Genomic DNA, 23,560 nt, shown 5'->3' on the forward strand with positions numbered 1-23,560 from the left:
GGACTTTATTTTATATTTTGTACTTCCGTAAACAAAACACAACCAAATTCCATAATCAGTCTTCGGTTAAAGAAAACTGCCTACATCTAGTTTCAGTGATATGAGCAGTAGGTAGCAGAACAAGGACCACCGAAGCATTTAAAGAGGCTCGTGCTAGAGAATCAGCTATTTCTATGAGATGAATGTCTAGGTGGCCTAGTAGCCATACTAATGAGCTAAACTTAAATGGGGTGGAGCTAATGCACGGAAAAATGGATGTACGAGTATAATCTGGAAGGCGAAGTGAAATAGACCAGTTGAGAGATGGTGAGTAGATTACCACGCCTGTCTTCTCTTCACAAGAGGAAGCATCAGTCGATATTACGTTTATTGGAAAATGGCCCAAATAGTCTTGCAAAAGTCCATTCAAATACTTCGGGTGCAGCAATTCAGCGTTATTGAGAAAAATATCGGCAAATTTAATTTTGAGTGAAGACGTGGCACTATCGAATGGAAGGGTCTTTCGAATATGAACATTTAGAGGTGATATTTGGGCCTGCACAAGTACAACCTACGGGGGCATGCAACCGTGACCACGTGTTCTAAAAAAATGAATTTGGTTTACAATTAAATGCGAATCAGAGGTGAACCTCTTTACATTTTGTGCAGGTCGCCGAGGAGATTCATTAGTTCTTAACCGTAAGAATGCGGAATCTCGTGTGAAGAGAAGGTAGGCGTGCTTCTTGTTATAACACATTATTAGCAACGAATTTAGGAAGGCCTAAACATTGGCGAAGAGCTTCCTTCGCTAAAAGAACAAAGGGACTTTGGTTTATATTTTGTACTTCCGTAGTCAAAACACGACCAAATTCCATAATCGGTCGTGCATACATATGGCAAATCATGAGTGTGTCGCTCCGCACACCAAAACGCCGGTTACTGATTCTACGTAAAAAATCCTACGGCACGTGTTCATTTAGCTGCAATGTTTTCTGTGTGAGCACTCAGCACACCACTTAAGTTTCCCGTCCTATGTGATACCCAGATACTTAAGCGACTCTACCTGGGGAATGGTTCTCTGATCCTGTACCAACGATATCTGTATCGGCCCGGAAAGCGGGAAGGCAAGGACGGCACTTTTGTTTATGTTAAGTGAAAGAGGAACATTATGAAGCCGCGACTCTTAGAGTACAAAGGTATGCTTGCAAAAACTAGTAAATGAAATTGATGTCTCTCGCTGCCGCGAAGAATGCGATTTCGTTGCATAGACACACAGAAGCATATCTTGGCGCAGCGGAATTGAACTCACCAACCGGCTACATAGTACAGAAGACAGAACAGTGTCCTGGGGCACCCCTCTTGTCTGGTTGTAATTTGTCGTCGAATAGCCGTTTTGAAAAGAACACAATTCTCGGTTTCTAAGAAATTCGAAATCTCACGTCGTTATATATCAAGGAAATTTGGCGTGTTGTAATCTGTACAGCAATAGTGGGTACTCGACGCTATCATAAGCTTTCGCTATGTCAAGAGTCACTAATGCACTGAACTCTTTCATGCGCTTAGCAAGTTGGATACCGCTTTCTAAGTTTGTATGCGCACACCAAACGGATAGACCAGGCCGGAAGCCTATTTGACTTGAACTGAGCAACGCATTTTCCGATATATGATACATCATGCGGTTATATAAAGTTATTTCAATACGACTTACCATATTTGATGTAAGAAAAATAGGTCTAATATTGTCGGTATTGTAGCTAGCTCCCCGTTTTTTAACTAGCGGAATTATTTTGGCTGTCCTCCGTTCTGGAGGAATCCAAGCATTTTTTAGAGAGCACTTCACCGTGTCCAGAAGGTCTCTATAGGAGACATTGCAAACAACATATTTAGTATCGCATTGGAAATGTCATCAAGACATGTGGCTGAGGCCGCAAAGATGTCATGATAGGGGAAAGCTCAAACACTATGACTTCCACAAAGTAATCCGCGATGGGACCTCTGAAGTGCCCAATAAGCAAAAATGACGTAAGCGTTGTTTTAAATCCTTTGCGTCGAATTTCAAAGAAGCAGAAATCTCGCGTCATGAAATAATTACAGAAGTAATAATGTTCGCTGGTGTCGCAATCAAGTTTGGATACCTAAGGAATCTGACGAGTGCCATTTTACTCGGTTTAGAGAGAAAGTCATGTCGTTTTTCATCCTACTCAGCTTTGGCATTCAACGCTGTTCACTTGAATGTAGCAGCTGCGAACTTATAATCACTCCAATTATACGAACACTGATTGTAAAGAAGCTTTTTCCTAGCGCCATTTCGTCGTGTATACTGCCGCGTGCAATTCGAATTCTACTAAGGAGAGCAAGTACTTTTATCCATCCTAACTTTAAACTGAGACATTTAGCGGAACCTTTTTAAAACAGAGCAAAGGCTCATGGCTGTGATATGATTCGGAACCGTTAGTTGAGGACCGTTTTCAAGACACTCTGGAATTTCTGGTAATTCACAAAAGAGTGCGCCGGAGATTATATAGAATTAAGAGCGCATAAAATACGAACTATAATAGGTAGATGGTAACTGTTTGAGGCAGAGTCGACACGTAGACCAAAAAAATCACATCATCCCACCCTACGGGCAACCATGGTGGGATACGAAAGCATCACGGGGGGTGCGCATCGAGTTTCCGTTTACACAACCCAATGAAAGTTAGAGTGAGATAATGTATTGAGAAGAGAGGAGACGTTTGTACGAGGTTGTTGCGTCTTTATTTAGAGATCGTACGTGATTCCTAGCGTCGGTGCCCGCGGTATCTTGAAGACGATCCCGAAGTTCGGGGTCCGCTTGCCGACGCTGACGTTTAATTACGTTCGGCTTCCCGAGCCTTCCTCTGCTCCGCGGCGGTGGCGCTTCCGCTGCAACTAGCGCCGACGTTGACGTTGTTCATGGCGTTTCGCACATCGTTGCACAGAGAGAGAATGACGGAAGCACAGCGAACGCGCGCTTTATACTGCGCCGCGACACTTGCGCCGCCTACCGGCGTACCCTTAGAGAGAGAGGGAGAGGGTTATATGCAATGATTCGCTGCGCCGCACCTGTGGCGGAGAGGGGAGAGGGGAGGAGGAGAGCGCACACCTGCGTAGGAGAGGAGAATGAGGGAGAGTTGTGCATGCGCAGTATGGGTGCGGACGCCGCAGAACGGACACTGCCCCGAGCATAAGATGCTCTCGCATCTAAAAGTGGCAGAAATTCCCGCACTGGAAAACGTTAGATCCAATGCTGATTTAGAAAGACCTTGTCTGTTCGTTTTTCTCGCTAGCTTTAGTGTCCACTTTGTTACTTTTGTTGCGGACAGTGAATATGACGCATAGCCACAAGGTAGATTGGCCACAAAGAAGGAGCTCATATTCTCAATCAATACGAAAACACAAGCAAACAGGCAAGCGAACAAGAGGCATTATAATACAAGACAAGAAATTACAATTAGGTATGTGGTTGTGTCATGGAGCCATAGTTACTATGTCTTAAAAAATATGCAAGCTTGACGGCGTTGAGATACCGCACAAACTGCTTTTGGTTTAAAACGCGTCCTTCACGACTGAGTTGACATGTCAAAATATTTGCAAGTGCGCCTTTGTTTCGCGTTCCATGCATAAATGATGTGGAAGTGCGAGTGTATGTATAGTGATTGTGCGGTCGATTACACGTTTATCATATCTACCGGGCAATGCTGATGGGTAATGAATGATTGTGTTTCTACGAGTCGCAATCATTCATAGGACAGGTGCTGACAATCGTGTACTTCTCTGTGTTGGGTTGCCGTTCCGTTACGAAACTCTAAGCCAGCGCACATTGGCATTGCAGGAGACCAACAGACTGAAAAAAGTACGTACAATACTAGAAAATTCGAGCCGGAGTGTAAGTCGTCACAGCGGTACTATTTTTATATATTGAGATGCAGCCTTATTTGCTCCTAAAGTTTGCAGGTACGGTAGATGCAAATTCCTGCCGCAACTTTACTATCGCCGTAGCCACCACTGTACGATTGCTGGCAAGCCAGGTCTTTAGTGGCCCCCCGGCAACGTGGTCAACACAGTTCGTCCGTCGCGTATTGTCACCGAGAAGGCGAAAAATGTACGAAAAATGGGGAGCAATATCGTAGAAGAGAAAACAGTTGCCGTACAATGCACAGTGCACACTTCGTTGAAACTTCTGCGAAAAAAACTCAGCGTCCTTGTCAAAGGCGAATAAACTTCCATTCACGTGACAGCACTTGTCTATGTGATGGATGTTCTAGCGGCGCTTCTGGTTCACGAGAGGTCTATAAAGCGACGAAGAAATTCTGTCAGGCTATATATATATAAAAGTACGTAGGAAAACATATCACAGGACTTTACTGACGTTTCGAGACCTTTATCAAGAGCCCTTGATCAAGGCCACACCCCGGCCGAAACGTCAGTAAAGTCCTGTGATATGTTTTTCCTACGTGCGTCTATTCTTTGAACTATTTCTGTGCCCGGCTCCTGTAAATATTTGCTTCACTGATATTGATATATATATATATATATATATATATATATATATATATATATACATACATATATATTGATATATAAATAAATAGATAGATATGGATTTTTATTAAGACAAACTAGGAGAGGTCGGCCGGAAGGGCTACTCCTCACAAGGTAAGGGCAAATGGGATAGGCAGGTACAGAGAGATATGGATTGCATGTGACAATGCATTAGTACGGCGCACTATAACATTGTCCACTACGAGGTACTGACACTGTACGCGCACTATACGCGCACAAGCAAGTCATGCGTCCACATAGAATGTTCTCGCGCGAACAAACTTTGCACATTCGTCATTCACACGTGTCCTATACTTTCAAGTGAATCACGATCGCCTCGCATTTAAACACAGTCGAGGGCGAATCTGCCTGAATGTCTACTGCGAGAGCCTGTGGATCACATAGCCTTACAGCGAAGCGACGTTCCGCCTCTACAAGTGCCTCGGTATTCGCTACCTTTGCAAAAGGTGAGGGCCACCGTATAGACATTACGTTCTTCAGCGTTCACTAAAGAAACGAAAATCACGTCGCGTATACGCGCAATAACAACGCGCTAGAGCACAATGAACGGCACATATAGAATTTCTCTACCGCGACTCTCCTTGAGTACGGCTTCTCTAAATCTTCGCGAATTGCACGCGGATCCTTGTCGGCACTCGAACAAGGATCTCGATCTCGCACTGTTGACCAGAAAAGAAAGAACAGAAAGGGGTGGCTGCTCTATTCGATCCTCCGCGTGCAACTTGGCAGGTTTCATCGGGGAGCCACGGCCTAGGACTGCGGCCGCAGGAAATGAGGGAATAACTAGAAAGGCGTCGCTTACGGCCGCGGTCGGCATATAAGCGCGCCGTTCAGTGCCCGCTAGGAACAGAGACCTCTGCACAAGCGAATCAGCCAGCCATTCCTCGTCTGCACGCCACGGGACACACGTGCAAAGCTCCCACTAATCGCCGCGGACTCGCGTCCACGATCAACGCGTCTGTAAGGTGAGCGCATCGATACATGCCAAATCTCGTTTGCAAATGGAAGCGTCGAGAAATACGTGTACAGAACAGGTCGTCAGTGTTGTTTAAATATAGCATAACTGTCCTTTTGGTAGACTTTTACAATAGCGTTTCATATGCTTTCGCTTATCACAACAGTAGCCTCCTGACGGTTCGGCTGTAGGCATGATTTTCCGAAGGAGTGCACAGAGTGTAAAAAACCTAGGGGGATGGGAGAATAACTTCACTGAAAGGGTTTGGACAACTACGACTGGACTACGCTTCGGCCGTGGGCGAAGTGGCCCGCTCGCCTTCGAGGGATAGGAGATAACAAGATCCAAGGATAAAGATAGCAAGGATAGGATCGCCTTCGAGGATAGGGATAGGATGGGATGCGTTGAGCTTAAGACAAATAAGCTCGTTTTCGAAGAAAGCCATCATATGGCAACTCTACAGGAGTCTTAATGGATTGGATCGGCGACAAGGGATGCGGCAGAAACGGCGAGGGCACTGTTTACAAGCTTGATCTCCGTAACGTGCGATTAGGCGTAGACCGACGTGATTAGACCCAACAACATATTTCTAGCTTCCTGCGAGACTGTGCCAAAAAAAAAAAAAAAAAAAAAAAACTGAAGGCTGGCTGCATAATGTTGAGCTCGTTTCACTATTTGGCCTTAGCATGTAGTGTGTCATTTAAGGGAGAAGTAGAAAAAAAAAACAGTGAGAACGCCTGTTGTGTTGAGGTAATGCAGTTTAAAATGCCGCGTGTCGACCGCAAATGCTTGGCTGTTCCCCTCGAACCAGTGGTCTTGAGCAGGCAGCCTCAGTCTTAGTGACCGACAGTCGTGGACTCCCTAGAAAGAAAGACTCTTAAAGTAGTGGAACGATGGTACCCACTGCAGCTTTATAACAAGAAGTTCGTCTTGGCGGTATTTCTTGAGGCAATGCGTTTTTTTTCTTTTGCACTCGGCACCTTGATGGAAAGCATCCGTAGGTAAGCTCACAATATGATAGCGGGATTCGAACTGCGGCTTACAGCCGCTAACCTGTGTTCATGGTATACCCGAACTGTGTCACACCAAGCGAGTTAGTTGGTTGGTGGTTCCTCAGTGAACTGGCGCAACCCGCTCGGCGGTATCGGTCGCGAACCGGGTGTGGTACGGGGTTTCAAGAAAATAAAGACCACAAAACGACTATTAATTTTCACTAATAAATGTTTTATTCGCTCTCTTCGAGGAAGATATATTTAAACAAGATTAGTAATTGAAAATTGTGGAATTGAATGTCAAGTGGGGCAGATATAGAACCAATAGTAATTAAAGATTACAGTAAATATATATCACAATATAAAAAAGGAAATGGAAAAATTTTAGCATACAATTATTTTTGTCTCGAATAAAAAAAATGCATTTCTTGGGCCAAGAAGCTTAAATTCATTTTCAGTTCCTTTCGGGTCAACTCCTTACGAAGTCAAGGGCATGATCATTAGTGGCAGTGTACCAAAATTAAGCGATCGGGCTCGATTCGCTGCTGGCGTACGAGTGAGTTTCAATACATTGCTTGGAGCGTATAGCTAGGCGTGAAGTGACACTGGTTTGTAGGGGACTAAGCATCTCTAGCGATGGGCGCTGTCTCGTGGTGCGTTTTATGCCGAAGTGAACGGCTACGTGGGTTGAATAGTAAATGACTCTGTTTGATGATCATGCCTTTGAAAGACATGATGTTATGTATTTGTCCGCACATCGACCAAGTCGATATGCCGCTGTACCGCGGGGATTATTTCGCCAAGGTAAATAATGCAAACACTCCCAGCTACAGCTTTTTGTTCTCTTCTGCTTCCTAAACGTTGCGTCCCCAGTTCATTCCGGTGTCACGAATTCGCTGCAATATCACATATCCATAGATGGGGAACGTGATCACCTCAATAGCGTACGTAGCAGGCATCGTGTAAAACAGGTGCGTAACACCGTCCTCCTGCGTTGTTGCGTGCAGGGTTCAACCATGACGGCATTGTCAGCTACGTCCTTCGCCTTGGTGCTGCTCTTGGGAGCGTTTTTGCGGGAGTCAAGCGCCGACGAAGGCTTCTTCAGAAATCGCGGTCGGGTAAGCCATCGCTCACACAAATCGCCAGTGGTGAGAGCCTTGTACCTGACTTGCAGGAAAAGCGTTAGGGCCCCAGCCACGTGAGTGGCCTTCACCCTACCGTCTTCAAGAGGCACAAGCGGAGAGAGGGACAGCACTATAAGATGGACACATTTGGGCATATAAACTGTGTCCATCAGGAAGTGTGAATAGTTTGTAGGAGGCTGTCCCTAGACCATATCAGCATCTGCTCCTAACTACGGAGCATTTGGAAATAATAGTTGTTAGCTGCTGTACTGGCCTAAGCAATGCCAGTCTTTCAATAGCTTTTTAAGGACTCTGGCATTACGCTTGGTCATGGGGCAGCTTCTGTAATCGAAGCTTCAATCTCCTTGAATGATGCCTGCGTTAGCAAAACTGTTAGGGCCAGTCAGTTTCCATATACATTACTCACTGATCTCTTACGTGCCTTTGTCCACGCATGCGCAGATGCCAGACTCGCTGCAGACGCTGCTGCACGGCGAAGGAGAGACGCAGGTGCTGGGTAAAGTCGACTCGTTCAAGCCGGGTGCAGGCAGTGTCAGCGCCACCAACGTCGGCGGTGAAATGGAACTTCCGGCGCAGGCCTCGCTTCCACAACACGACTGCCACATTGAAGTGCAAGTGGTGAGCAGAGTGGATTGGCTATGGGTACTATAGACATTAGAAGGTGGAGATCTTTGTCAAAATCTCCGAGTCAATACTTGCGTTATCCAAAGTTGCACTATGGCGGGGAAATTACCGGCCCTTCTATAAAGGCACCGAGCAGTGTCTAGATGGCGTTGCGACTGTTTCAGCTTCCTACAAGTGCTGACAATGTCAGCCGCGTGAGCTACTATGGAAATGAGACGCAATCATATTAATACCAAAAGACGCGCACTCGTTTCGGTGCTTGCTTGAACTTGATAAGCGAAGCCTTTTATTCTGATCCACGGCAGCGTTCGAACGTTTGCCTTGAGATGAATGATGGCTTGAGGGCTTCCTAAACGTAATGTCTCTTACAAAATTTGATTGCTCCGCTGGCTAGGCTATGCGATCTGGCGCTGCTCTCAGTATGGAAAGCTTGAGAGCGCAGTACCTGTAGTGACCGAAACCTGCGTAAAACGAAGTCGACAACCATCTCTCAGCTTGCGGAACTTCAGGACGTTGGAGTAGAATACAAACCTTAGTACACAGGTTCGCGGTCGGCTCTGTTCATGCACCAAATTATTTCTACGCACTCTTGACACAAAAAGACTCATTCACAGTTTGAATTATGCACAATTCCACTGCAACACGGTGTCAGTAATTTATCCTGAACAAAGAGAAAATTTCGAGTTTCGCACACTTGTGTCGCATGTAGAAAAACGCATGGACTCGTCGCACGGCTTACGCGTATTTGTAAGCATTGGTCATACCTGTTCAAGCCGGAGCCGCTTACTTCCAGCATGTACGCTCACTATGTACGCGCGAAGAGCGCAACAGGATACCCCTTCTAAAACTTTGCCTGCATTGCGACGGTGCGTGTTTTCATTTTTAATTTCGTGCTGTGTGTCTTAGTGGCGCCAGCCAGTTGAGGGTATTTTTCGTTCCTTAGCGGCGCTATCGGAGTGGGCGGAAAGCTAGGAATTCCTTTGCATACTAACCATAGTTGCCCTGGAGACAACTGTGCATTTACTGTAATTGGGTTGTCGCGAAAAAACTGAAGGAAAAATGCGGATTGTATATAGTTATGAAAGGGGGCGTCGAGAAGTGGATGCTAAACACGTCGAAACAGCAGCGGAGAAACACGTAAACAAAGCAGCGCTGCTAGAAACAGCAAACACGGAATTCGCACGTAGCTTTCCAACTAACGACTTTGATTGCGCGTGTGGTACGCTTTTAGTCGTCACAGTGACAAACAGTCGTCGTCAGTATTATTACACTGTCGTTACCGCGCGTCGTCACAACACGGTTAAAGCTAGTCTCCTCAACTCGCGTCACCGAATAGCTACGTATTCTTTCATGCATCGCTCTCCTTACTGCGTGCTCTATGTCAGCTGCGAAAAAGAAGAGAAAGAATAAAGAAAGAAAGCCACTTTTTTCTTCTTTTAAATAGAAGAATAAAGAAAAAGAGGCGGCTTCCTTTCTTCATCCTTTCTTTTTTTCGTCTTTTTTTTTCTTAACCTACAGTTCAGTACCTACAGTACAGTACAGCATGCTTCGCAAGAGTGCTGCAGCGACTTTGGGTGGCGCAGTTTAGGCCGTGAAACGGGAAAACAGTGATTCGTTTCTTTTTCCCTGTCTGCATATTTTGCCTTTATTTCTTCGCCTAGACGGAGCGTGTCCGCGGTCACTGCTCCGCGCTGACGCTGTTGGGCAAGAGCTTCCCTGTGTGCAAGAACGGAGAGCGGATCTCCGTCAACAACCACGAGTGCGCGCACATGGCCGCCTGACCACACCGGTGCCACTGACTGCTGTATACTTCACGTGGTTTCCGCTTGGTTGTGACCGCAAACTGAGAATGAAATAAAGTATCTGTTCCCCCAATAAGTCTACTCTTATGCTACCAACTGTTGTTTACTGCATGCACTAATTAATTTATGGATCTGGTCTTTCATTAAAGTTTTGCATCCATCCATCCATCTGGTCGTTGGATTTATGGATCTGGATACGGTATATGAGAACAAATTGTGCTCCACGCATGACACCAAGAAAGACTCTGCGATCTTCGTTCCCTTTTGCTTTCCCGCCCACTGAGCAAAAGTGTGGTTCGCGTCTGCGCCAGCGACTGAGCGTTACGTTCATGATGTCCACACAAGCCCCCTCCTTTTGCCAACCGGTTCTTTGCCCGACAACATGCATGATTCGGTTCGGCGGCTGCTGAATACGGTTTCCGGCCATGATTCACGGCACAGTTTATTCTGCGAGAGAAAATACATTTAGCGGAGGGCAACGTCGCTTTTTTGAACCAATGCGAGTTACAAATATAGAGATCGCAATGAATACTGAATGGTGGCAGCAGTGGTGGATGTTGCAGCAGGTGGGATCAGTATGACCAGTTATTCCGCCGTAACATCTAACACGCCGGCAACAACGGTTCAGCTCCGTATTTCGAGAGAAGACAACCAACAGACGTAAACTCCTTTGTTGATTACTCCGGGCCATTCGAAAAAAGTTGTCGCAGTTTCACCTGAAAGGCGAAGCATCAATTGCGATAGCAAATTTGTAGAGAGCTATACGGAGTAATGATATTAGCTTTATCAGCTGTATAAACTTGGACATGCAGCAGCACCGGCAACACGCAGAACTGTTGTCGACGCCGTCGGCGTTTTGCCCGCGTTCGCTCAAAATGCGTGCGGCGTTGGTGACTGTTGCCGGAGCCTCTGATATAAATAGGCACTTGGTGCCGCAGCTAAACGTCGCCTCCCTTCCCTTCCCCAGGCGGTAGTGCTGCAGTATATCGTACAAAGTTTGTAGTGTGTCTGGACATGGGTCTTCTGGCGTCTCTTGCAGTGCCCGGTTGCAGTGACCTCGGGCTATCGTGTGTGCACGATGGTTTCCGCTGACGCCTTCATGTCCCGGTGTCCAAATTATCGTGGTGCGGGGTATTTCGTTGAGGCGATGTAGAATATCGCATGCGATTTTATGTAGATGGCCGTTCGCGTAGGCTCGACATGCTGATTGACAGTCTGTAAGAAAAAGTTGTCGCAGTTTCACCTGAAAGGCGAAGCATCAATTGCGATAGCAAACTTGTAGAGAGCTATACGGAGTAATGATATTAGCTTTATCAGCTGTATAAACTTGGACATGCAGCAGCATCGCAACACGCAGATATGTTGTCGACGCCATCGGCGTTTTGCCCGCGTTCGCTCAAAATGCGTGCGGCGTTGGTGACTGTTGCCGGAGCCTCTGATATAAATAGGCACTGCGTGCCGCAGCTAAACGTCGCCTCCCTTCCCTCCCCCTCCCCCACGGCCTCTCGCTCGTCGGAAGAAGGCGCGTTTGCTCTACATACATGGTGATTGTGAAGGAGAACAGAGACGCCTACTTCTTCAGCCCTTAAGCGAGCACGGCGCAGAACGCGCGTTTGTTCTCCGCCGTGCGTTCACTCCCCGTGAAAGACGCGCCCCTCGCGCCCTTTCACTCGCACATACAGCGTTCGGCGCGCGGCGACGACTTCTTCTCCAAATGACGTCATACGGAACCTCACGGCGACGGCGACGGCGACGGCGACGGCGACGCCGACGGCGACGGCGACGCCGACGGCAGAAATCTGCTTTTGAGTGTCCATATAATTGCTATCGCAATAATATATAGTTCTTCGTTTTGTCTCGATGCCGAGATGGCGAGGGCAATAGCGGCCTCTTCGGCTGCGGCGACGTTCTGCGTACGAACGGAGGCGGATACCAGTTCTTGCTGTCTGTGTCCAGCCACGCTGATTACCATGCCCTTTCCATTCGGGTACATGGCCGCATCAGTCCAGCGAGCAGTGGAGAGAGTGCCGTATCTCCTTTCTATTGTTATCGCTCGTGCTTTTCTCCTGCCCAAGTGATATTCCGGGTGCATGTTACGCGGAACAGGCGCCACCATTATTTGCTCGTGTAGGGACTTGCGGAGTACTTCTTGATTGTTGGTTGTCGCCACGGGGTATTGCAACCTTCGAAGTGTTGCTCTGCCTGTTCTAGTGAGGTTGAGGCGCGTGATTTGCGCATGTCGGTGTGCTTCAATTAGTTCTTCTAAGGTGTTGTGGATGCCCAGGGATAGAAGTTTCGTTGTTCCGGTGCCTGGAGGAAGGCCGAGGGCTTGTTTGTACGCTTTCCGCAGTAACACATTTATTTGGGCTTTTTCTGTTGATGTTAAGTTCAAATAAGGTGTCGCATACGTGACTCTACTGACGATAAGGGCCTGAGTCAAGCGTAAACGTCTTCTTCCTTCATGCCATATCTGCGACTGGCAACTCTATTAATCATGCGAGCTACGCTGTAGGCAGTTTGTTTCAGTGCGTTTACAGTGTGGTTATTGCGACCACTATTTTGCATGGAGACACCTAATATGCGGAGTGTTTGGACTCTGGGTATAGGTTTTTGGTTTAGGTGTATTTCTATGGCCTCTCTCTCTGTGCTTTTAAAGACGATAGTCTTTCTTGGGGAACTTAAACGCTGAAAATTTGGTCTGTCTGTCTGTCTGTCTGTCTGTCTGTCACCCGATTCAGCCACCCGGCCAAAGTTGGACCACTTGCTTACCGCCCACACTACTTAAACTGGTACGGCTGTTCATACTTGTGAACGTTATCGATCACAAAGTAAATATTACGCATATCTGAGGCGCAACATCACTAGGTAAGTATTAGGAGGTGTGTTCCTTTAATAGAAAATACATAGATACGTAACTCTAAAGACCCTAGTTTCTTAAGCTGCGCTGAAAATGCCATGCTATGCGCGCCGACGAACGACGTTCCCCGACTGCGCGCCGACGAGTGCCCTCTGCCATGGAGGAAGGAAACCCTCTGCACAAGCTCATGTTTCCCGATGTATTGCCAGATGGCGTCCATGTCTCACGCAGCGCCTCCTCAATTTTATCAATGCCAGCCAGATGCGGCCGATTCAACATAAAGGAAGCGCTGTCTGAGGCAGGGCGAAACATAAATGGCCGCTTGATGAAATAATGCGGTAAAATGAAATCTGTTCAAACAAACGTTCATGCCAGGACGGAAATGGTACGAGAACAGCATCACGGGTGGCCGCGGATCAGACCAGCACTCATGTAGTACGGCCGGCAGAAGACTATCGTCTTTCGACGACATTTGCAGCGAAGCACGCAGATACGCGGCAAGTTTTCTTCTTGATTTCTTTTTGAGAACGAGGAGCTCGGATTTTTCTGGGGAGCATTCCAGGTTGCACTCTTTGGCGTATTCGGTGACAGCGTCTGCCGCCGCTTGCAGGGCTTCCTGTTCTCCATCCGAGCCTCGAGTTGTCCAAATGGTAATGTCATCCGCATATATTGCGTGACAAAGGTGCGCAATCTTCTCTAGGTGCTCTGGGAGGTTTTTCATGGCGACGTTGAAAAGAAAAGGCGCTGAAATATGAAATATTCTGAAGAATATTCAATAGCCTGGCAAAGGAACAAGAATTCAGGATCGCCAGTCAGCCTCTAGAGTCTGTAAAGGAGTACGTTTATCTAGGTCAATTACTCACAGGGGACCCTGATCATGAGAAAGAAATTTACAGAAGAATAAAATTGGGTTGGAGTGCATACGGCAGGCATTGCCAAATCCTCACTGGGAGCTTACCACTGTCGTTGAAAAGAAAAGTGTACAATCATTGCATTCTACCGGTGATAACATATGGGGCAGAAACCTGGAGGTTAACAAAGAAGCTCGAGTACAAGTTAAGGACCGCACAAAGAGCAATAGAACGAAAAATCTTAGGAGTAACGTTAAGAGATAGGAAGAGAGCGGTGTGGATTAGAGAACAAACGGGGATAGACGATATTCTAGTTGACATTAAGTGGAAGAAATGGAGCTGGGCAGGCCATTTAATACGTAGGATGGATTACCGGTGGACCATTAGAGTTAAAGAATGGATACCAAGAGAAGGGAAGCGCAGTCGAGGACGGCAGAAAACCAGGTGGGATGATGAAGTTAGGAAATTCGCAGGCGCAAGTTGGAATACGCAGCGCAAGACAGGGGTAATTGGAGATCGCAGGGAGATGCCTTCGTCCTGCAGTGGACATAAATATAGGCTGATGGTGATGATGATGATGATGATGACATTTTGAAGAGTGCGATGACCTACTGCAGAACCGAAAGTGCATTTGCGGTACTAATTTATTCAAAATGTAAGTTTACAGAACGTCCTACGGTATTACATAAGCGTCAGCTCTCTTTTGTGCGTGACTTTGAAGTTCCGTGCAACAAAAGACCGTTTAGCGCATATGGGGAGCGCTTTATTTGAGTTAAATGTCGTTAACCACCCTTCTTAAATACGAGAGCATTTCTTTGGCTATGCTGCGCCACTTTGGTCTGTCCATGTGGCCTCAGTATACCACGTGTCCCAAGTAACTTGTGCCAAAATTTAAGAATATGCAAGTGCCACGTACGTAGCTGGGCAGAACCAAGGTAATGTTGTTAGCCGTTGCTTGGAGTAAGTCAGACCATTTATTTTATTTCGGCTAATTGCATAATAAGTTATTAATTAATCAATTTCATTAAATATAATATTCCCCGCAAAAGTGTCAATGAGAAAATTGTAGAACATCCTGAAAAACTCCCGATCCAGCTTTCAGTTGCTCAGTACGTGCTACATAAAAGGTTTTGACAAGCCCGAAAGAAATCCTGCGAAATACAAAAAAGTGCCGTGCGAGTATTTGCACGGCACTCTGCTTTGATTATGCAATTAGGCGAAATACAAAAAGATTAGTGTTACTTGCTCCAAGCGACGGCAAGCAAGATTACCTTGGCTCTGTCCAGCTACGTGGCCCTCGCATAATTTTGGCACAAGTTGCGTGGGGCACACAGTATATACGATGACCGCGTCAAAATAATTAGGAACATCTAGCCCTTGCGAATAGTGGCATAACCAGGAATGTTTACCGGGTGGGCACGCACTTGACCGGGGGAGGGGGACGAGGCTGGTGGCTGTTGTTGGGCACATTGTTTTATGCCAGGTATCCCCTGTACGCAAAAATGTCAGGGAGAGGGAGGGGGTACGGGCCATGGAACAGGGTACAATCTTAAACCAACAATTAGGTGATAAAAGGAAAGCGAAAGAAATAGTATTGCACTATGGCTACGGGTCGCGTGGTCGTAAAAGAAAAGTATGGGCTTCAACGTCCCGAAGGTGCATAAGGCTGCGAGACATACCGTATTGGGGGGCTCCAGAATAATGTTAACCACGTCGGGTTCCCTAAAGTGCGCTCAAAGCCTGCTACGCGAGCGTTTTTGCATTCCACCTCCATTGAAATGCAGCCGCCCGGGCTGTTATAGAGCCCAGGATCTCCAGTTCCGTATAGCTTTCACGAGGTCCATCCTGCTTACTGATGAATAGGAAAAGATGATGTACAGCCCTGCCGTGGTGAACGCGAGATGCACCGGGGTGGTTGAGGTACTCACCATCTAACAAAATAGTTTTTGCGTTTTTAAAATCTCCAACAGTCAATACACCCTCTATCTTCCGCGCTCTTTTTTCCTTCCATCCATCAATGTTCACAGTGCATAAGACACTTCGAACAAGCAATACTTGCAGCTCTGTATAGCCTGGCAGCTGAGTGCGGCACTGATTTGTCAGTATTTTTCTGTTTTCTTTACATTGCAATGGAAATAATTGATGGTAACGTCAACATGCTTCCAGGTTAAACGTCTGTGTTACTGGGATAACTTTAGCATAACATTCATTTACTACAGAGTGCGCATGTGTACTGAGGCGTTTTATTTTGCGGGACCGCAATCGTCAATATTTTAGGCCCGCGAGCCCGGCATTGGCGAACAGTTCCTGATTACCCTTACGTGGTGAGTCGACTGTCTTCGATTCCGTGGCATAGATACTTGGAGGAAGTAATCCTTGAAACAGCGCGCAAGTACAGCTACGGTGTGCGTATGAGACGCCGCGCTACTGGATTACTTAATTTTTTTATTTTTTTTACATTTACGCTTTTTTGTAGCCTTTGTATTCTTGTGTGTCTGTTGTGTGGTGTGTCGACTGTACTGATTTGTGTACATGTTATACACGGAAATGAACAGCATGAATTCCTCAAATGTGTCTTGGGAGAGCTGGCTCTAAAATGTAGTCTGCCTTCGCGTTTTTCTAGGTATTAGAATTAGATAAAAAACGATTCAGCCAGCTGACATTGCTGCACATAAAGAGCAATGAGCGCCTTCTTTGTTGTGTTTTCAGTCCTGCGCTGTAACCCCCCAACGCGCACACCGGGAAAGCGGGGGACGTATCATCCGGGGACTGTAGCGCTCGTGGCAGGATTTTGAGAAGCTGTCGTCAACCATAATGTTTTGAAAAATGTCTTCCTGCGTATGACTCTTCTTTCTGAAAAGAAGTGGCATCGTTATCTGCGGAATCATTGCCACTGATTCCAGAATGACCAGGTCCAGGTACCCATTGAATTCTGAAAAGAGAAAAACCAACAAGCAAGCAAGCTGAAAAATAGCTTCACGGTTATTATATCTTTTCCGACACGCAATTACGGCAGCAGATAAATGAAAAGAATGCGCATTTGTCCCTGTCAGCATAAATTTTGCTCGCTTTTGTTCAATACGGCGTCACATGACATCATCGCAGTGGTGCTGTAGGGCCAGCGCTTTCTGGTATTCCGGTGTACGCCTCCGCTAACACTCTTTAAAGTCTGTGCCAAAACGTTCTAATGAAATAAATCGTACAAGCGCCATTTGGCAATTGAAGGTTTTATTAGATGGCGTAATGTTATACATTTGTGAAAACAAAAACAAAAACAACAGACACAATAAAGCACCAACCTGAAGCACAATGAAACTACGACTATGTATGACACTGCGGTCCTCGACAATAGAGAGAAATGAACCTTTGCAACAATTGGTCTCGACTCCGCTTCGACGTGGAGTTGCTCGTCATTAAAGTGGCAATGTGTGATTGTAGTTTGACCGAGCCTTACACTAAGAAAAGCTCGGGATCGGGTCGGAGCGACTGCCGAAGACACTTTCAATCTGCCTTAACAATTGAACTCCAGCTCCATATCCGTAAAGATATGAAGCACACAAATCTTTGCCAAACGTAACAAACATTTGCCTTAAGTGACGTTACTCTGACCTCCATGCTCTCAACCCGCTTGATTCTAGCCACCATGTATTGCGGTGACCTAGTCGTCATCGTTGGGGTCGTCGTAGCAGGTGAAAGTCCCGTCCCTGTGGAAGTGGATCCCCCTGACCACAGTGTCCAGCAAGCGCAACAGCACGAGAAAAGACACGCCGAGGTAGATTCCGTTGATGCGTCCAAAATTGTTGAGCACGCTGTTTCCCTGTGTAGGGGAGAAGGTTATTCAAAAGAAGCCACCACAGCCACCACTTTTTTCTGCAGGCTGTGCTTAGAACAAGCCATAAAACCATCAACGCAAAGCAGCAGACACATGGAAAAATACTTCACACGTGGGCGCGTTCACCTTACGCTGCGCTGTAACCACACTGTTGTCCGTTCGAAACGACTACAGTGGGGTTTCCGCTAATAACACACGGCTATCGCGCGGAACAAATTTCGGCGTGTATCACAGCGGGATGATCGCGCAGCGTAAAATGAACGTACCTGCGCTGGGCGACGCCAGCCGAAAATATTCACTAAATACGCTACATAAAGTCGCCACGTAAATTGTGTTCACACAGCGGCACAAAATGTTGGCTTCACCCGAGGCTGTGATTGTGAATGCCTTGCGCATCCTTCCTAAGTGTTGCTTGCACGCGGGGAATGCTGTCACGTAGACTTTTTGGTCCAAATGAATTTTATACGCCAAAATGCCGTAGTTGAAAGTAACCCGTTACTGTTGCTCACTGAAAACCATTTACGAACGTTGAAGTATATAGGAGCATTAGAGCGCACACCGGAAAAAGAAAAAGAAGTTTCTTGTCAGGCTGGCTAGTAACAGCATGGACAACGCAAGTCGGCTGCTGGGAACCTGACCAGAAATGGCGGCGGTTCTTTGAAAACGCGGTGCCTTTAGGCGCAAGTTTGGTGTTGTGCAGTGATAGTATACTGTGTATATTGGTGGTTGTTATGGTAAACAGAGTGAGTGGGCTAAAATTATCATTTATCTATCTTTGTATACCGACTCAACTTTAGATGTGACTTTCGTGAGTGCGTCAAAGGTATACGTACGTCATATAGGGGAACCGCGAAAGCGTTCTCAGACGTTAAGGTGTGGTAGTACACAGTAACCTTGGTCAGGAGCCTGAAACGGAAAGTACGATGCTGTGAGTAGGAGCAGAGATGGATACGTAATTCCGTGGCGATAACGGCGTGACGACACGGCGAGGATCGACGCTTCCGAGAGAAGCACCATAGAAACATGCTCACTGTATGTTATTTGTGCTATCCAATTTACCAGTTATTAAAAAAAAACTAAATATAAAGAGTATTGTAGATATTGCTAATGGAACAGCAGATGCACTGTCGCTGTCTTCATTGTCATCATCATCAGCCTATATTTATGTCCACTGTAGGACGAAGGCGTCTCCCTGTGATCTCCAATTACCCCTGTCTCGCGCTGCCTGATTCCAACTTGTGCATGCAAATTTCCTAACTTCATCACCCCACCTAGTTTTCTGCCGTCCTCGACTGCACTTCCCTTCTCTTGGTATCCATTCTATAACTCGCTCCATCGATTATCCATCCTATGCATTACATAGCCAGCCCAGCTCCATTTTTTCCTCTTTATATCAACAAGAATTTCGGTTATCCGCGTTTGCTCTCTGATCCACATCGCTCTCCTCCTGTCTCTTAGCGTTAGGCTTACCATTTTTCGTTCCATCGCTCTTTGTGCGGTCCTTAACTTGTTCTCGAGCTTCTTTGTTAACCTCAAAGTTTCTGCCCCATATGTTAGAACCGGTAGAATGTAATGATTGTACACTTTTCTTTTCAACGACAGTAGTATAGCTCCCAGTCAGGATTTGGCAATGCCTGCTGTATGCACTCCAATCCAATTTTATTATTCTGTAAATTTATTTCTCATGATAAGGGTCCCCCGTGAGTAATTGACCTATAGATAAACGGACTCCTTTACAGACTCTAGAGGCTGACTGGCGATCCTGAATTCTTGTTCCCTTGCCAGGCTATTGAACGTTATGTTTGTCTTCTGCATATTAATCTTCAACCCTACTCTTACACTTTCTCGGTTAAGGTTCTCAATAATTTGCTGTAATTCGTCCCCATTGTTGCTGAATAGGACATTGTCACCTGCAAGACGAAGGTTGCTGAAATATTCACTGTTGATCCACCGTCGTCGCGGCCTTAAGAATGCGTATATTAAAAACATGCCGCAATGAAATAGAATATCTCACCTCTTGCGCAAGTCTTCGTGCCTGCCCATGAACTGAAATTAATAATAAAAAGAAAAAGAAAAGTGTGAGGCAAAAGTTATGAGGCTATTATTACAAACGCGAAAGTGGCAGCTTTTAACCAATAAAATTGGTGTGGTTTAGCTTTTGTTAACCCTGGTTGATAGCGAAAGCTTCACTGCCTTGGCTAGGCCCATTGTCGAGCTGTGGCCTAGGTGTGGTTTCGTAGTGATATGCAGACATGTTTGCAATGAATACAGTGTTTATTCATAATTTTTATGTCTATGAAGAGAGTGCGGTGATCAGTAAAGTAGTGAGACTTGGTTGCAACTCGCAGCCGGCCCAACTCTACTCGGGCAACGGCGGCAATGTCTCCTTCCAGGGCTCCGTAAAGGCCTAAATATAGTCCGACGTAGCGTGAACGCGCACCCACGTTATGTCACGTCGGCGATAACAACAGCGGCTATAGTTCGACCGATGGTTCGACGTACTGGCGCAGCCAACGTAACCGAACGCGCGACCAATGTGCTCCGACGCACCCGGCGTCGAATGACGCTCGCCCGCGTGCCGATAACATCGGACTATAAACGGGCCTTAATGCTCTCTTGTGGTTTGACATCTTGCTCTCAAGGTGAAAACTGTTGAGTTGCCGACGGTTGCCCGAGGTAGCGTAATGAAGCTCTCGCTTCAATAGACGAAATATCAAGGCTTTCACACCCTATGGTTGCTGAGCTATATTTCATACAACAACAACAACAACAACAACAACAACAACAACAACAACAACAACAACAACAACAACAACAACAACAACAACAACAACAACAACAACAACAACAACAACAACAACGACGACGACGACGACGACGACGACGACGACAACTTTGTCGTTGTTGTTGTCGGTGGTTGTGGTGGTGGCTGTGGCGGCACCGCCGCCGCCGCCACCACCACCACCACAACCACTACCACAAACAACAACACGCGGCAATCCGCCAAAGATGCGTTTCTGAGCCAGACCTCACAAAAATAAAGGTCACAGGCCTGCGCGGCACATGCAGCACAGTCACAGCGTAAGCTGGTGGAGTGGCTCAAGAGTAGCTCCAATTTCGGCACCACGCACAACAGGGCCTTCGCGGCAAAGTCTCTTCACCTCGTTTTATTTTATTTATTTATCACTACTGCAATCCCCACTGGTGATTTTAGCAGGGTGGGAACGATCTGAACGATTGACGAGAACGATCTGAACTGTCTGCCCGGCGTCGACGGCGAGCTGCGGCTTGTAATGCTCTCTGCACAGCAGTCTGCTGAGTCCGATCAAGCCTTACAACTGCAACTTACATGTCGGGCACACTGCGTTTGCAGGCACCTTTACTAGATGGCGACACCATACTGGCGGAGGCTCGGGCAGCTCGGGATCGCGTTGATTGCGCCCCTCGTCTGAATCGCATCTCGTCGACTGCTCCTGCGCACGCTGCGTTAGCAGGCGCCCTACCTAGATGGCGCCACCATACTGGCGGAGGCTCGAATCGTGTGTGCCTGCGTGCCTGCCTAGGGAGCGTTTATAGGGCAGTTCAGTGGGCCTCCTCGATTTTCCACTTCTGGCTACCCGCGGGCTGCCCGGGCCAGCCAGAGCGCCTTCGTTTTTCTCGGGTTGCTCCGCCCACCGCGTACGCACTTCCGCCGCGCGTTCGTTTTACTCGGGCTGGACGCTTCTGGCTACCCGCGGGCTGCCAGAACCAGCCAGGAGCGGCTGCTCTCTAGAAGTTCTCGGCCTAGCAGACGACAAAAAGTGGCGCTGAGCGCTTGCCGCCATCTTTGTGGGGACTTTACGGATTGCAACGTGGGCGCTTGAGGACTTTTACCTCCCTACTGGCTAGGGTCGAACGCTAGCGCGTGCCTGCCCGGCTGACGTGGTTTTGGATTTGGCCTCAGTGAGCGCTCGCGTACGGGTCGGCGCGGTGTATGGATCGCTGATTGCATTACTTCTGGCGTTATCTTACTAGGGTTCTGAACGCACCTTTCCGCCTTGCGAGGTGGTGCGCCAGCTAAGCATTTTAATCTTTCTTTTGTGCGTGTGCTTGTACCATGAATGCTTCTTCCCGGTCGTGAACAACGCGCTGCGCTCTCGATCGTGCTTGCATGGTATCTTCATCGTGTTTCACGCAAGTTGTCTGTGAAGTTGTAGACGCGCATTCCCACACATTGCGGTGCCTCTTCGGTTCATCTTTCTCTGGTGGTATCTCTTTTCACATCGCCCGCGTATATGCGGCGATATCTCTTTTTTCTGCAGTTAGCGAAGGCGTCGCAGATAGCCCGTGTTCCCCCGTCTCTGCTTGGGTGGTAGCTCGAAACCGATGCGTTCTAACTTTATATAGGCCGTTGATGTTAAAGGAATGCACTGGCTGAGATGAGTAATGGCCACACGTACATTACCTTTATTATTGTTCTCATGATCGACCAATACTATTTTTCGTGTGAAGCTTTTCGCTGGTCACAAGCGGCGTGCACTTTGAAGCGCCAGCCGCAGCTCCAGTCAAAACAAACATTCTGAAATGGAATTCAAGCATGTCGTCATCGAAATTTTATGCGTATAAGACGTACCCGATATACTGATTTTTTGTGTCTTGTCAAATGTTTTCAAATGTCGCCGGTGGCCGACGTGATCGCTGCGAGCTGGCATCCTCGAGCGATCGCTTTCGCTATCACTTAAGCGTGATTTCGCGTTTGGCATCGGAAGCGTCGCACGCCGTTTGTTGCGCTGTGCAAAGTGAGGTGCCCGGTTCGCGTCCTGTGGTGAGTCGCGCGAAGTCTTGGAAAAGTGATCTTATCCCCGAATGCAACTATATATTTTCAAGCTGGCAACACAGAAATGGGCCGACTACGTCGAGCGCGCGCCGCCCACGCCGGCCGCTGCCATGCTAGTATATAGCATGTTTACGTTTATTCCGCGGCTAGCGCTGTCCCGGCATTCGATTTTACAAACTTCGTGCAACTTCGGGTTGACTTTCGATACCAGACCATGTGACTTCCTATCAGAACCGGAACTAGCTGGCTGCCGTCTGGCTGCCAGCGGGCTGCCAGAACTCCGAAAATCGAAGAAGCCCAGTGGTAGAGTATCTGGCTCCCACGGAGCGGGCGCGGGTTTGATCTCGGCGGGAACCGGGTACTTTTTTCGCATTTATGACGATAGCGGTTACGGTCACCAACGGCGGCGGGGACACCATCGCGAACCTAAACGGCTAAGAAATGTTCATCACCGAAAATATCAGCCAATCCTGATGTTGGACGTAATGTTATAGAAGGCGGCCGGCACATGACAGATAGCACTAACGAAAGAAAATGTTGCTGAATTTGGCCCCTGGTTTTTTTTGGGACTCGTTCACAGCCTCCATAGGACAGTGCTGAAAAGGGCGAGGGGGCGGGGAGGGACTCAAGATGGAGAATTGAAAGGGAGATTACAGTGCATGACTAGTTCGATGGTTAAGTGAGAACATGGACGAAGTGAGTGAATATTTATCCAGCATCGCCTTTCAGAGTGGGTCTAAGGCCCATGTAGACCTACACTCGGACGGAAAGGTCCGTGCACTCTCCAGGAAGGCAACAAGGGCCTGGAAATCTAATTGTGAAGTGCCCATGGGCCCGAAGAAAACAGGAGGTCCTAGAGGATCGTCGATTATAAGGCATCACAAGGCAGACACCACGGCTAGTGCATGATGAAAATCTGAATTCAGAGCCCAAAAGCAGCGCTGGAGAGCACGTCTGGGAGCTACTTACGTTTGCAAGTGTGTCCTTCGATATCTCTTTGTAGTATTCTCTGTCCCTAGAGAGAAATGAGATGGGGAATATTTATAGAAACGAAATTGTCTGCAGAGATATTGGCATTATATATAAAAAAACTTATATTGAAAAAAAAAGAAAAAAAAAGTGA

General features: G+C 47.2%; 1 protein-coding gene across 1 annotated transcript; it reads left to right on the forward strand.

The window, feature by feature from the left end:
- The first annotated feature begins 5,399 nt into the window (after positions 1–5,399).
- Positions 5,400–10,147, forward strand: LOC119448209 (uncharacterized). Its single transcript, XM_037711636.2, has 4 exons — positions 5,400–5,528; positions 7,518–7,628; positions 8,097–8,273; positions 9,941–10,147. The coding sequence occupies exons 2-4, from the start codon at positions 7,527–7,529 to the stop codon at positions 10,058–10,060; spliced, it is 399 nt and encodes a 132-aa protein (XP_037567564.1). The 5' UTR covers positions 5,400–5,528; positions 7,518–7,526; the 3' UTR covers positions 10,061–10,147.
- Positions 10,148–23,560: the final 13,413 nt, after the last annotated feature.

The sequence above is a fragment of the Dermacentor silvarum genome, chromosome 4 (assembly GCF_013339745.2).
Source record: "Dermacentor silvarum isolate Dsil-2018 chromosome 4, BIME_Dsil_1.4, whole genome shotgun sequence".
Classification (NCBI taxonomy): domain Eukaryota; kingdom Metazoa; phylum Arthropoda; class Arachnida; order Ixodida; family Ixodidae; genus Dermacentor; species Dermacentor silvarum.